Below are 15,799 nucleotides of genomic sequence, written 5' to 3'. Positions count from 1 at the left end.
CAGAGCGCAGGCAGCGCGCAAAGCGCCAGGGCAGCAGCAGCACCGCCGGGAGCCGCTCGCTGTTGTCCCCTCCCTGGTGAATTCCAGCCCCAAGGACGAGGGAATCGGGGGGACGAACGCGGAGCCAGTAAACGCAGGAGAACAGGCGGCGTCTCTTTAGGTACCTGCTGCCTCACCATGAAGCTCCTGACAGCAGCGCTGCTTCTGCTGTTCATCGTGATGTGCTTGGCCAGCGCAGAAGGTAAATTGGTTTATTCTCTTTTTTCCCCCCCCTGTGAATCTCTTTTCTAGTAATTTGTATTTGCACCTCGAGAGCACTGGGTTGGGTTTAGCTGTGCCCTGCAGGTCGGGAAGGAGTGAGGTATTGAATTTATGCGTAGGATAGCTGCGAGGTTTTTAAAGGTGGAAGGAGAGGTAAAAGATACCCAACAAAGTTGTGCCTTCAACGCAAGGCAAACAGCCTTGCTCCCAGTGCGGGAGGTCATGCCACGTTCCCTGTTATTCAGGAATATAGCTCAAATACTTCCTTCGGAACAGAGAGTGCCTTTCACAGGGTAAATAGAGCAGAGCTGGATTTGATGTGGTAGCACAAATTGCACCGAGTGCCAGCCTGCATTTTCTGCTGTGCACAAAAACGATGGTTAAAAATGCTCAGCTTTTGTCTGGCTGCGAATACACCGCAGCATCCGTGCGAGGAGAGGTGACTGAAAGTCCTACAAAGTCCACGAGAGATGCGAGTGAATGAGAAAGCAGCCCAGATGTGCATTTCACTCTGTTTAAAGCAAGTTCTGATTCTTTCATTTCATTTTGTTAAATACAATTACATTTAATCACAGCAGGTGCACTTTAAAACCTCTCATATTTACAAAGCCTCAGAACATAAATGGTATTTCCCAGGGAGTCACTACCTTTCCTGGGATAGAGCAGAGAAAATATTACACTTTTTAAGCAGAACAGCATTGCAAACTCCAGCTTTTCCCACCAAGGCTTGAAAGCCCAAAGTGAAGTTTGGATGAGGGCAGGGAAGGGACTCTTGGTATGCAGGAGGCTTTGCAGGCACATGAGAAAATGCTTTCTCTTGTAGGCGTGAAGTGCAAATGTTCAAGAAAAGGTCCTAAAATAAGATTCTCTAATGTAAGGAAGCTGGAAATAAAACCGAGGTACCCATTCTGCGTGGAAGAGATGATTATGTAAGTTTTCCTTCATTTACTGCTTTCTCTTTCCTTGTCAGCTGAATTGCTTTACCTTATACTGCATGTTCCTTCTTTGTTCTTTGTTTTCCTCATGCCCTGGCATGCTAATTTCTAGGAATAGTCATTTGCTGAATCAGATGCAATGAATTATGCAATTCTGACCAAAATCCCAGCAACCATTTTTTCAGACAATATTCTTTTTGCTCCAAGAAATATTTCTAGAACAGGAGGCACTAAAAGGATAATCCTTAGTTCAGCTGAAGATAGGGACAAATCCTACTCCACGCTGCCTGATGTAAACCCCAGAACTATTTATTCAAGTTTTTCTGGGCATGCAGAATAAGAGCAGAAGCAGTTTGGTCCATGGTGGTTTCAGCAAGGAAGAAGTTATCCCAAGCAGAGGCAGATTTTGCCTGCGCTGTACCAGAGCCACCCTCTTGCATTTGATGGTATTACCAAGCATGTAAGAAAACACTTTTCTCCTCGTCTCACTGCAAGCTGTGACCGTTGCTGCCTTGAGATCCAAGAAGTGATGTAGTGACCAACTGAACCGAGGCAGGCACGGGGATCTCTGACAGCCAATGGCTGGTTCAAAAGAAGGGTATTTAGATTTTAAATACAGGGAGTTTTTCTGTCCAGTTTTGGATGTATCTTAAGATTACCCCAAAGCAGCACCATCCAACAGGCATACGGGGCTGGACAAGGACCAGAAGGGCAGATTAGCTGAGCAGACTGCATCAAGCCCCTCTGCTATCTAAAAGGGGGAAAAAGGGTCCCTAAAGCAGCCACAGCCCCAGAGCACCAAGGACTGACTTAGTGCAGTGTTTTTCCTCCCCTACTGAATGTTCGCCATCTGCTTAATCTTAGAAAGGTGCTTTAACAGCAGGATCGAAGTCCTGTCCTGCCATGTACCACCTACAGCACTCTGTTGCCCTCAGGGCTAAATCCAACCCACTGAACTGGCACAGGCAAGAAGAGGCCACAGGACCCCGATCCTGCCGATGCAGAAATGCCTCACCAGGCTTGGCGAAGGGTGTATGGAGGAGGAACAGAGAGCCAAGCTTCCTTATGCTTCCTTCAGATTTACAACAGCATCGCAGCAAGCAATGCTCAGCTCAGGGAACATCAGAGCCACCTCTTTGAAGCCCAAATGAGCTGATGGTGACCAAACACTTGCAGAGCATTGCTGCCCAAATCAGTTCCTCTCAACTTTACTTCGACCTTTCAGTAGCAGAAGGATGGTGTAGAGAAGCACTAACTCTTCACAGCCCACTCCAGGCATGTGCCTGAAAGCAGCTGGTGGCTGGGAGGTATAAAGTAAATCTCATAAATGTACATTTCACTTCCAAGCACGAAGTCGGGAGAGCCGGAATGACGAGCAGAGTGGTTGCTTTCCCAGCTGGATAGTTATGCTATTCAAGCCTGGAGGGGTTTTGCTGCAGGGACAGAGCTGTCCCATCACTGCTGCTGCCCGTAAGGCAGGGAGGGTGAACCCGCTGCTGTCACTGCTCTTGCAGCTCCCCTAATGCAGGCTGAAGTCAGCTTTGACAATGAACCAAAATTAATATTCCAAGAACAAATTGATCCAGGAGTCTCTGGACAAGGCTCAGAGGAGCTAAATTCCTGCAACTGAGTTTCTGTTGCTGCAGTGATCATCTAAAACGAGTTGTTGAAGCTGGGTCCCCTCCTGCCTTCCTCAGAAACCCACATATCTTCACACATAGCAGAAACATAATTTATATCATGTTTGGCAAAGTAGTAGATATGAGGGTGCAATTTAGGAAGCCTATGGATGAGATACATGGGGGCATGACGTGCTGGGGATCACAGACTGACCCGGGGGTGTTCATCACAGCTCTGAAGGCATGCACATACTCAGGAGGATTTAGTCCCTTCTCCATCCCTCTCAACCTCTTCTTGCAGCCCATTGAGGCAGCTCCTTACTCAGAGCATCAGCTCCCACACATGCTTAGGTATGTTCCCCTACATCCACTGGACCAGCATCCCCAGGAGCAGGGCCAGGCCAACTCAAGGTGCCCAAAAATGCAACCATCCATCCACACCATCAAGGACTGTGCAGGAACCACAGAAGACCAAGGGGCTGCCTTGGGAACACCTCCTCTGCTGTCCAGCCACCAGCATCAAAGCAGAAAACCTACATGTGATTTCAAAGCAATGCATCTCAGCCTGAGAAAAGACCCAGCTGTCTTGAGAAGCAAGATGTGCATCATCTCCTCCTCAGACTGCAGGCTCCAGTAAATCCAGAATTCTCCTTCAACTAATTCTAGTGCCAATGTAGAGCCTGCTGTATTTCAGAGGTGTTCCTGCTCCTCTCCTCCCGTGATCAGCTTGTCCGTCACTTTCTGGAAATACCCTCTGTGGTCTGTCAGAAGAGAAACCCCAAGCTAAGGTCTGGCAAGTGCAACCCAGAACACGGCTGGTGGATGGAGTAACTTTGCACTGACCTCAAGTCCCTTAAAACTGTCATGCCATGGATTTCACCCCCACCAAAAGCTACAGGAAAAATCACCTTCTCACATATGCACTGATCTGCAGAGGCTGAGAACACCCTTAGAACAGAGACAGTCCTTAGATTTTAGCAGTAATCCTTCCCTTTCCGACACCTGCAGCCACAGAATCTCTTTGGAATTCTTCTACTGCTTTCCTACGCACTGGGGATAAAGCCACATCCTCCCCCTAAACCAACCTGAAAATTACACCTTATCTGTTCATGACTTTAGCTTACACCCGACAGAGGTGGAACAGAAAGGGGAGTAGGGAGGAAGGGTAACTGAATGGAAAGAACTGTCTGAACACCTTGTATAACCTTGAAATGGTGGCGAGACCTTGAAGTGAGCTCATACAGGCAACAAAAAAGCTGGTCTGGGGCACACAGGCACTCTGCTATGTGCAAGTGTTTAAAATGCTGTGGACTTAAAGAATTAAGTAATCAATGAAGTAGGCGTGATCTTTTCTTTTGGATGCAGTATCGGCGAGCATGAAGGAATCTTATCTTCATGCAAAGGCCACATGATCGTCTGAATGAGCCCTAATTAATTCAGCTATTAAGTTCAAAAGACAATATCTGAGAGGCAGAGCAAACCCATTGATTAAAACCAGCATGTAAGTCTTCACGTGGTTCAACTAAGTATAACGGTGGACAATATTGCACTGCACTGATTGATGGCAGCTGAGTATCTGCTCTGGTGTTATTACAATGAACTGAAGTATCTGCTATAAACCAAAGAGCGTGTAAATCACTGCCCACCAGGGTGGGAGCCCCCTGCCTGATTTGGGCCTTTACCTGGAGTGGGAGCAGAGGGACAGCATTCCCATGTTCTTCCCTGTGAGGGTGCTGGGGCACTGGCACAGGGTGCCCAGAGAAGCTGTGGCTGCCCCATCCCTGGCAGTGTTCAAGGCCAGGTTGGACACAGGGGCTTGGAGCAACCTGCTCTACTGGAAGGTGTCCCTGCCTGTGTCAGGGGGTTGTAGCTGGATGAGCTTTAAGGTCCCAACCCAAACCATTCCTTAATTCTATGACTCCAGTAACCTGTGCTGTCTTGCATTGCAGCGTGACTCTGTGGACACGGGTAAGAGGCGAGCAGCAGCACTGCTTAAACCCCAAACGCCAAAACACAGTGAGACTGCTCAAGTGGTACAGAGTATGGAAAGAGAAAGGCAGGTATGTACAGATTTCCTGAATGGGTGAGGGGAAAATCTTGGGAACAACTTGGGCAATCAGCAGCATTCAAATAGAAAGAGGCCAGGAAAATGCACACCCTGCAAATGCTCCAGCCAGCACGGAGGATGTATTTCATTACCAAAATTACAGTTAGAAATTAACATTCTTGATGTTATTTCTTTCCTGCCACATGCAGCCTCACTTCTATTTTAGGATTAGGCTGTTCCAGCTATTTAAAAGTCATTATTTTCTGTTAAACTATTCATCAGCAACCATTCTCAGTTATTTACTTACACTCAACTCCTTTCTGGTGGTAAAAAGCCAAGATGAAAAGCTAAAGTACTTTCACATGGTCACAAGGAAAGCAGTCAGCAGCACTGAGAAGACAGTTCCCTGTCACTCACTTTAATCACACTAAAACCTTCCATACCTGATGATGCAGATATTTGCCAATTTTACCTGGTGTATCATTCCCAGAAAAACAGTAACTTGCTAATAAAAATCTCTGCTGCCTTCCCTTGCAAAAATGATTTGTTCTTACTGCAAGTCATCAGTCATAGACAGCAGAAAGAACAAGAAACATGAATTCCTGATGGTTGATAGCTAGTGCTGATGTCCCTATCTGTAACTAAAGGGAGCTGCACAGCTCCTACCACCTTTCCAGCCATGGCCATAAGGAGCAGCACAGTCCCACCAAACCCTGATCCTCCTCAGCTGATGGGGAATTTGCTCCCCAAAATTGAGCTCAAATGGGGCCAGCAAGCCCCATCTCTCAGCAGGTCCAATGGTGCAGTGACACCAGCAGAGCCATGCAGTGCTAGGTGGCTCAGATAATCCCACAGTGGGTGCTGAGCCCCCAGCCAGCTTCCCTGATTCCCTGCCAGCTCCCTGCAGCTGCTTCCCAAACAGAGCACATGGAGCAGCGCTGGCTATTGCACAACCACGTATTTATACTCTTCCCTTGGTGGTGGTGGTTTGTTTTTCTTACAAGGCTGTCACTAAGATGACACAAGATGCTCAGCCCCAGGATTGTGCATTCAGAAAACAGAGCAGACCAAGGGGAGGGATGTCCTGTGTGGCATCCCTGTGCCGCAGGCAACAGCACTGCCCGTACTCTCTTCCACAGCCCAAAATAAGGGCCAGCCCAAAGCTTCCCAGGCAAGCAGGGCAGCCAAGCCTCGCTGAAACAGCATCAGGTGAGTATTTCAGACATAGAGAGCCCGATTTAAACTGTTTATTATGAGGACTTGATTTATCAATGCCCTCATTGCCAGCAGTACCAAACCCACCACACTGTTCCCCAGAAAAAGCCAGGGCTCAGCCATACAGACTTTAATCACTTCCACAAAACAGCATTGCCCCTACTTTTTCCCATGCCAGGCTTTTACCCAAAGAGCCTGCACAAGTGGAGTTCAGCTGATGAGCCTGTCAAATGTTCTTCTCAGGACATCAATTAGAAGAACAGCATTGAGTCTAATATTATTCCAAACATAACAGATATTGTGAATTTATTATCTACATACAGGTCATTATATACTTCAACATTTTTACAGGAAACAGGGATTTACAGCATCCTCCTCCCAGATGCTTCATGGATAGCTATCCTGTAGCTGCTGAAGTCAAAAACTTACTTTCCAATCTACTTAAGCAAAGGCTTAAAGTCTGGGGTTTTGCTGTTTGTGAATTCATTATTATTATTACTTGGGAGGGAGTTGTTTCATTCCTATTTTTAAACATCTTGCACTTGGCTTTCCTTCTGCTTAGGGTTTATGAAGAATAAGAGGAAGCAGCGCGAGGAACGGAGCAGACTCCCTTGGCTGGCATAGGACTGGGCTCTGCAGAAGATTATTTCTCTCTCACAGACATAAGACACAAATTCTATATTATTATAAAGCACTTTTTACCAAGGGTCAGTTTTTACATTTTATAGCCACGTGCAAAAGGCTTCCAGATTTCACACGCATCTGTTGCACTTCAGATTTCATATCCGTCTGCTCTGTACCATGATTGGGGAAGCTCATGCTTTTCATTTTAAAGAGGCTGGGTTTGGGGTTGTTGGTTTTTTTATTGTGATTCATTCATACTTCACTATGATTGCAATCGAGCTTTATAAGCTCATTAGACAAACAGTAACATTTGTAAAGGTGTTACACAGCCATGTCCCTCACCCTTTCGCAGTGGGAAAGCTTCGGTGCTGTGGTTCTTTGTCATGTTTGCAGCCTCCAATTTAGTCAGGCAAAGCAGGGACCAAAGATGAGTTTGCTGGGGAAGATGCCACTGGAATGTCATGGCTGTAACAGCAGAAGTGAGGTCCCTCAGCCCATCATCAACGAGCGTGAACATCACTTGTGCACCTCTTCGACAGACTTGAGGTCTTGCTGCAAGGTGAAGAATACCAGGTCTCCCATCTAACCTTCCATGCATTAGAAAGCATTTCTAGGTCATTCTTGTTACTAAGAAAATGTTTATTTGTTTTGGGGTTTTTTCCACCTGAAGCTCTTACAGAAAGTTTGTGGCTTCAGTACTGAGACATTTTAAGCTTCAAGACTATTGTGTATGATTTCCTAGATTTGTAGCAATGAAAAAAGCCTTTAAAAAGGTACCTTTTTATGAAAAAATGATAGGGCAAACATATAAATACCTATCTATGTTTTAGTCACAACATATTCATTATTTTGAATGTAATACTTCAACGTTAAGCAGTGCATTCCTCTTTCTAAAATAACAAAACTACCTTTCCATTTGTAAATATACTCTAGGAAGTCTCCCTATATTATCTCGCTGTATAATGTACTGTACTGCTAAATTATCATATGCTATTTAAATGGTTGAAATATTTAGAAGGTTGCATGCAGATTTCATATTTCTTTCTAAGACAAATGAAAAAAAGAAATAAAAAATATATTTAAAACCAGCTAATAGTTTCTCTGGAATTTCCTGAAGCCATCAGGGAGCCTCAGCCACTTCTAGTCACTTTTGATTAGATGGACTGGTTTGGGGAAAAACACTGAATCAGAGAAGCTGATTCAGAGATATGACATCTTGGTGTCACGGGAATTAGAAAACATTATTCCAGACTAATTTGCTTCCCTTTCTCATTTTGGGATTTGGATTTTACCCAAACACCGAGGAATCTTGTTACATAAAGTAGGTTTGTGCCATGTGCCTATAGGCATTGGTCAAGTGTTACGTTAAATACGTGTAAATCAACCACTCTGGTTCCATATAAAAAACAAGTAAAATGCAGTGATTTAGACAATATATCACTTAGATTAGGGAAGGCTGCACACTGGAAATCAGGCCTCTCCTCTTTCCGTGCAGTTTTTGCCCTCCCCCAAAGGGAGGGACTTTGCACTCCATGAGGCTCCTAAACCACTTCCCAGCTAAAAAGGAAAGGAAGAGACAGGAAGGATAAAGCCAGCAAGAGTTTAAAAGCATGACCAACACAACTCCCGTGAACTCCTGTCTTGCGCTATATAATCAAGGCAATGCCCAGCCTCAACTCAAGGGTTTCCTCCAGTTCAGGCAGAAGAAAAAGAAATAGTGTGTTTATCTACATACACACATACTCTATATAGTTATTTACTGCGATAATGCTCTGGCAGAGCTTAAGGAGAAAGAGCTGCTGATTTAAAAGTATTTTCCCATTCTGCACAAGGACAAAGCTACAAACTTTGGATATTTATCAGTAAAAAGGTTGAGAAAGATCCCAGAGTATTCAAGAAATTAAACTCCTGGGGATATCAACAAGGACTGAGCATCTGGACCTGACCTCCAGGCAACCACCAAACCCACGGGCTGCCCCTCTCCTTTCTTGAGTCACGTTTTAAAAATCCAGTGGTTTTTCCTTGAAGAGACTGGATTTCAGCACACTGACAGGCTTCAAGAAATGGCTTATGCTTATGTAGCTACTACTGGGCAATGTATTTCCTGGAAAAGTATTGACACAGTTGCACAAGAGTAGTTAACACTCCATTGGGAATGCTGCGCACAGCTCCAGTTGCCCAAATGCAGTAGCCTGTGACTCATACCTCACAGGGTATAGACTGGAGAAGCAACTCCCAGCTCTGGGTTCATCTGCCAAACCAAAACCACCAGCAAGAACTGGGCACAGAGGGAAGCAACTGTAGTTGTTTTTTCCACTTGCTAGAATGGAAAAGAAAGAAAAAGAGCTGTTTACTTTGATACCAGATTCCCTTTAACATGAAATCTGTGCTCCAAACAAAACAACCCTTGGAAATAATAGAATTTAATCAATAAGAGAAAAAACTGACACAAAGCTGTTCTTCCCAGGGCTGTTAAACTGCATCTCCAGGCAAGGATGTTCCCAGAAGCAGGAGGAGCATCCTTTGCCACCCCCAATACTGCAGTTACAAAGGGAAATAGTGTCAGAAGCTAACTGCCACACACAAAACTTCAGCCTCTTTCCTTTAGACTGAAGCATCTCTGCTAGAACATTTAAATATATATAAGTAGGTACCTCCTCCACCTAGATTTGGCAGCAACCTTACAGTTGGCTTTTGTTTTCCCCAGCAGATTGCAGGTTGCAAAGCCACAGGAGACTGTTCAGTCCAGCCTCCCTAATATACAGACCATACATCTGTGCTTTGAGACTGAAGAATTAAGCCGCTGAAGCATGGTCTGAGCACACACCAGCCAGCCCCAACTGCTCACCAGTTACCAATTCACCTTCCTAAGGGCTTGAACATTAGCAGAGATCCAGAGCCCTGCTTCACTCTGGGGTGCAGAAGCAGCACAAGCAGACCCCACAGTTCCTTTGCTCATGCATCAATGCTACACCACAATGATGTAAACCCTTCACAGAGCCTCCAAGGAGGGCAGCAGGCAACTGCTTTCCCCCATCCAGCCTGCAAAGCTGTTCCCCAGCACACTGCAGCCAGAAGCACAGAGACAGAGCACCAAGCCCCGCACAGAGACACCCCACCTGACATTGGGTATCCACAGGCTGCACCCCAATCACTATCATATTTTAATAACAGCATAAGAGTGACCCAAGCAGCTGCAGCAAAAGGTCACAAGAGCAGGGAGACCTGTCTTGCCTTCTCAGTGAGAGTGCTATGTGGGATTAGTAATGTTACCCAGATCCTTTCACCACTTGCCTTTCACTTCTTCATATACAGTCTGGGTCAGCAATGGCCAGAAAGTTTATTAAGCAGCAATAGTGGTGGTCTGTGCGAGACAACACAGTGCTCTTGGTAGTTCCAGCTGCCTGCTGTGCCCCAGCTCCCCTCAGCCTCCTTAAATCAAGGCATGAGGCCATGCCACATCACTACACCCACAGGGACCTTTCCTGACCACGTCAATGTGGTGGGAGATCTGGCCCTGCACTAATGAGGTTTTGTCAGGGCTGTGGGACCAAATGTTGGGCTCAATGGTAAAGTCATCAGAGGGGCCTGAGGGTTTGCACTGGTCACCCCTAGCCCTGGGTGGGAAGCTGAAGGCAGTGTTACAGCAACAAAAATTCTCTCCAACCTAATTAAACCCGAGTCTGAGTCCCTTCTGCACCCATATTTGTATGGAGTGGGAACAAAGGTGAAACTGGGATAGTCATCATCTTTTTTACCCTCAAAGGTTGCCTCCTTGCACCATCACCTCTACTAATCAGCAGCCCTGCACAGGCAGCAATTCGTTAACAGTCCCCAATTCATGCTAAAGATGTTAAAGTATTTAACACCCAGCACAAATCCAGAAGTTGGGTTTTGAGCATCCAAAGCATCCTCATTTCTATTAGCCAGCACTACACAAGGCAAAGCTGTGCGAGATCAAAAGGATGTTTGGGAGGCAGCAGCAGTCCAGGGTTCAGCCCTGTTCCTTGCCCTCATCAACCTCACAGCACATTGGTGTCCAGCAGTTCTTGGGCCATGGCCAGCAGATCCCAGCCCAGAGGACTGCTCTGGAGGAGCGGTGGGGAAAGCAGGGCTGAAAGGACACCTAGTGGCAACCAAAAACCTTCCCAGACAGCCTGGGGACACCTCCACAGCCCTGCGGCTGTCTGCACTATAAATCAGCTTGGAGCCTGCTCATTGCACTGCTGATGCTGCGAGTGCTCTTCCCAGCTCTGCAAGAAAAGCTTCAACTGTAGCATCTCCTTACCCAGATATGGGGAACCGTCCCCAAAAATCAAAGAAAAAGCAGCTGTATTTTGGGAAACCTGCTCAGGGGTTTACTCATTGTATTATCCCACTAACATAAAGCATGAACACTAAGGGCGAAGAGGACGCCTGGCTGCCACTGTGCCTACAGGAGTCACATACCTCACACCACCATGGGAAACCGGGTTGCAGCACAACCCTGGGAAGACTCATTCCCAAGCCCAAAATGCTTCAGAAACATCAGGAGTTTCTGCCCCATGCACCAAGCCACAGGGCTTTCTTGCCCAGCAGTTCTCCCTCCTGCCACCAGCTCTCCAGCAAGCCCAGGACCCCACACAGCTGCTGGTCCCCAGGCATTGCATTCAGGTCCTGTCCTAAGGCTGACTTCCCAGCAGGAAAACCCACAGATGCACACTATCACCTTCAACGCCTGAAGAGGAGAACTTGCTCGCTCTTGCTGAGCACGAGCACAACTTCATCCAACCATCAAAACAAAGCCAAGATCCCCAGAGGAAATGCTTTGTAGAGATGCAACACGCACGAGCGCTTATTTTCTGAGCACTGAGTGACAGGTTGTATTTCTTGTCCTTCTGCCAACCTCTGAAGCACTCAAATCCTCTTGGATTTCTCTCTCATCTTCTGCCTGTTCCTATTATCAGCTCTTTGGGCAGAGACCAGTCTGACGACACACATGGAGGGCATCCAGCACAACAGGAGCCGCTCCGTTGTGAGCGGGCACAGAGGACCTGGGAGGGAGGGATGACATGACATGAAGTGACAAGGAGGCAGGCAGCCAAGGCCTGGGAAAATCACCACGCCTGTGTTTTTGTTTTCCTTCCTGCACGACAAAAGGGGCAAGTGAATTCCTCTTGGATGGCTTTCAGAACCTCCCCCAAGAAAGAGTTAAAAAATCCTGCTGGTGCTCGCTTAGGGCTGATAATTACAGGAATAATTATGATTTATTTCCATCATAAATCTCAGAGCAAGAAAAGGGGTTTGAGGTTCACAAGATTTGCTGGATGACAGAAGCAAAACACAGCTCTAATTGCCCTTCTTTGTTGTGTTTAATTAAGGATTCTGAAGCAACTGATCTCAGTGTTTTTTTCATGGTTACAAACCTGCAAGGAAAAGCAAATCTTTCTGCAGAGCCACCAATCGAAGCTTTGTTGGTTACTAGGCACTAAGTGTGCTACATCTGAACACTCAGGACTCCCAGAAAGAGAAGCTTATTAAAGGAAAAGAAATGCTACATCAGGCTTCCCCCCCCACACTCCCTTTTCCAGTAGGCTTTGGCAATTTTTAGCTCACTTCTAATCCCGGAAGAAATGTTTTTTGTCTTTGCCCCTCAGCATTTTTGCCTCATTACTGCCCATTCCATTGTGCTGCATAAAAATACTCCATTCCTATTACCTTAATAATTGCACCATTTGGATTTACTTCAGCTTCCTCTCCAAGTCTAGAAGACTTATCACTTCTGCAACCACATGAGGAAAACCAAACCAGCCTGGAGCTCCTCAGCTCCCTCCTTGGGCCAGTAATTCCCAGTCAAGCACCGCATCTCCCCAGCCAGAACCAGTTTGCCAAATGTTGCCTCTTAAACACAAACTGGAAGTGACTGGAAGGGTGTTCTCTCACCATCTTAGCACACAGCTAGAACAGCTCTGCCAGGGAAACCCAGTTCCTTGCTATAGGAATTAGTGTCAAATCATCACACCTGACTCCAAGCACTACCACCAGCCCCTGCACTCAGCCCAGGCTGTATGGGCTCCGTGAAGCTGAGGGATAAAACAGGAAAATCCTTGGGACTGTTTTGAATCCGAAGGCACTTGTGACAGTGTTTTTGCAGATACTTGATAAAAGTGGCACACCTGAGGCTGAGGGCAGGAGCACTACACACTGCATCCCCAAAGGGAGCTCCTGTGAGGAAGCAGAGGAGGTTTGGTATTGGCCAGAAGGTAAAAACCCAACACTTCAACTGCACAGAGCAACACCCTGAAGAATGAGGCCTGGAAATGTTGATCAATAAAGGGAAAACGTCAAATATATTTAAAATTAATAATAATTTAAAAAAACTTCTTGGGTTTTTCATAGCTGGGAAATGTTAAGATCAGGAGAAAAGGATGGAGAAAGATGAAATCAGCACAGTGCGCAGAAGGGAAAACAAAGCCAGCAGCATTACTGGTCAGAGCAACTGTATCTGACCTTAGAGAAAGCACATCAGGGTCCTAGCCCAAAGAAAAACCCCTTGTTGGCGCTACTGGCCCTGCATCAGCCACACGTGCCAAGAAATGCCAACGCTCAGGGGTTCAGTTGCTTTTCCAGTGAAAGCTGATAAAAGAAGCTGGAAAGCAGCGAGCTCTGAAACCTGGAGTTGAAACACAAATTGAGAGATGTGTTTTTCTCTGGGAAAACCAATCTGCTTCCTGTTTCTTAAGGTTTCGGCTCTATGCTGTCTGTGCCATGATAATCCAAATAGCTGACTGAATGCCAGTTGCCCTGTTTTAAGGGTAATTACAGCGAGCTGTAACCTGCAGGAGAGGAGGGCTGGGGGCAGAGCTCCAGCTCCTGGTTAGGACCCCAGGATCAACAGGAACTCACTACAATGACTCACTACTCACGTATATATTTATACATATACACACACACAAGCACAAATATAACATGAAATCCATAATACTCCTTTTCTTCACCCATCTTTGACTTCATCTAATTTGTATAATACACTCTGTAGCAAATCCAAATCGCTTTTCTACACATAGAGACAAGAATCATGAATGTAGCTAAAGCCTGCAGTGGAAAATAATAAAGGAAACCAAATAGAAATAAAGAATGGTCACAAAACAACGAATAATGGTAAAACAAACTACTACCCATGTTCTGGGGGGACTTTTCCCCACGTAAAGCAAGTACCTGGGTGTCCCAGCCGAGCCTCCACGCAGAGCTACCCGTCCCGGCAGCGCAGAGCTGGTTCGGAGCAGCAACTTGGTAGAGGTTGACACCTTGTGGCTGTTTCTATCACTCACAAGTCAGGAAAGGGAGTTTCCTGCTTTTTCTGGCCTGTGGGTGGAGTTGGAGATGAAGAGCTGAATTCCCAGCACCTGGCACGTAATGAGTGGGGCTGGGGTCATTAACAGGTTAATGAAGATAAATAACGCCAAACACTAAAACCTACAATAAACAAAGTCATCCCCTGTTTGTTTCTAAGGAAAAACCATAAAGAAAAGACAAAAAGATCCTTTAGGATAGGTGCCATCTGTATACACATGAAGCCCACAAGACAAGCAATAAAAGAAGTGACCTTGTGGATGATGTTTCTGTGTGATTTTACAGCCCCATCGGATCCCCTTCTCTGTTTGCACAGTGGGGTAGGAGGCTGGGAGCCCTTCTTTGACAGCTGCTCTGCAGTAGTGTAGCTGCACCAACCCCGAAGAAATTATCTCTAATTCCCACTGGAGTAAATGGAAACAAGCTCCAGACCTGAAATACATTAAACCTGATGTGAAATTTAAGCCAATACTTTGGGGTTTATACAAGAGGGTTAAAACCAATTGATGTCTGTAGTCTGAAGAAGAAGTACATTCACTTAATAATTAGCAATTGCACTTATTTTACTATTTATCTATGAACACAGAATTTCCTGCAATTTAATACATGCCTAAGTTGGAAAAGAAAGCAGCATCCGTGCAGCAGAGGCTCAGCTGAAATACATCAGCCAAACCTGTCTCCCCTCATTAGCAAAGACTTGTTTCAGAGGAGCTTGTTACTGTGGAGTGCATACAGCCCCAGGGAAAGAAACTTCCCTAGGACAAGATTTACTTTCCCTTCTCATGCTGTTCTACTGTCTTTCGAATTCCCTGACCACTAGAACTAGTACTTATTTAGCATTGTAGGTCCCATCCCAGTAGCTCCATCATTAGGTACCAGTCCCACCAAACCCAGCACTTTGCACCCACACGTAGCCTGGGAGCTTCCAAGTGCTTTGATTTTTCTCTTTATGCCCTGAGACATTATCATAAAGAAATACCAAAAGAGATACTTGGCTGTCAGTGTGAGGGAGAGCAAGACTGAGTCCCTCACCTTCGCTGTAGCTGCTTACACTAACAGGAGGAGGATTCAGGCTAGAATTTAAGATATTTGTGCTCCTGGTTTTGTCCCTGAAGAATAGGAACTAAAAGGGTATATTGCACATATAACACTGAGGCTGCAAAACAGTCCACTTAAATGGATAGACAGAGACTGTTTAAACCACTGCAAAGTATGCCTTTATATCCCAGAAAGCAGAGCACATCTACAGGTTATGTGTCATTTGCTTTTAGCTAATTTTAACAAAATTTACTTGAAAATCAGTAGACAGCCTTTAAAAAGCTGGTTAGTGCAGAAAAAAAGAGGGTTCTTTAACAAAAGTCAGGTAGCATCTCAGTGTGTTTCCACTAGAGCAGGTCGCTCCAAGCCCCTGTGTCCAACCTGGTCTTGAACACTGCCAGGGATGGGGCAGCCACAGCTTCTCTGGGCACCCTGTGCCAGCGCCTCAGCACCCTCACAGGGAAGAGCTTCTGCCTCAGAGCTCATCTCAGTCTCACCAGAGCAGGTTTTGCTTTGCTAAATAAACCCCATTGACAGGAGCTCATCTGGAGCCCAGGGCGACGCGAACCTCTGCCCGGCACAGCCGAGGTTGCAGCTCTGTGCCTTGGGGTGTCACCCTCGGCCCTCGCACGGCCAGGACAGTGAAACCTGCACCCCAAATGCAGCACCCTGGGGTTGGGTTGCAGGATCCTGCCTGGCATGGCCCAGGGACAGTGTCTGGGGGCCTC

The 15,799-nt window shown here is 46.2% G+C and overlaps 1 protein-coding gene across 1 annotated transcript; it reads left to right on the top strand.

Moving 5' to 3' along the window:
- Nucleotides 1-151: 151 nt before the first annotated feature.
- On the top strand, nt 152-7,067 carry CXCL14 (chemokine (C-X-C motif) ligand 14). Its single transcript, XM_010009141.1, has 4 exons — nt 152-241; nt 1,085-1,190; nt 4,765-4,875; nt 6,640-7,067. Exons 1-4 carry the CDS (start codon nt 178-180, stop codon nt 6,653-6,655), a joined length of 297 nt encoding a protein of 98 aa, XP_010007443.1. The 5' UTR covers nt 152-177; the 3' UTR covers nt 6,656-7,067.
- The last annotated feature ends 8,732 nt before the right edge of the window (nt 7,068-15,799 follow it).

This window comes from Nestor notabilis, unplaced genomic scaffold (assembly GCF_000696875.1).
Source record: "Nestor notabilis isolate BGI_N333 unplaced genomic scaffold, ASM69687v1 scaffold18382, whole genome shotgun sequence".
Taxonomy (NCBI): domain Eukaryota; kingdom Metazoa; phylum Chordata; class Aves; order Psittaciformes; family Psittacidae; genus Nestor; species Nestor notabilis.
The sequence above is the reverse complement of the archived record's forward strand: the minus strand, read 5'-3'. Positions and strand labels throughout refer to the sequence as shown.

Excerpts from the sequence above, each read along its gene's own strand:
- CXCL14 (XM_010009141.1), top strand. The coding sequence starts at position 178 with ATGAAGCTCCTGACAGCAGCGCTGCTTCTGCTGTTCATCGTGATGTGC. Across the intron at positions 242-1,084 it reads GTGCTTGGCCAGCGCAGAAG|GCGTGAAGTGCAAATGTTCA; the intron begins GTAAATTGGTTT and ends TTTCTCTTGTAG. Across the intron at positions 1,191-4,764 it reads TGCGTGGAAGAGATGATTAT|CGTGACTCTGTGGACACGGG; the intron begins GTAAGTTTTCCT and ends CTTGCATTGCAG.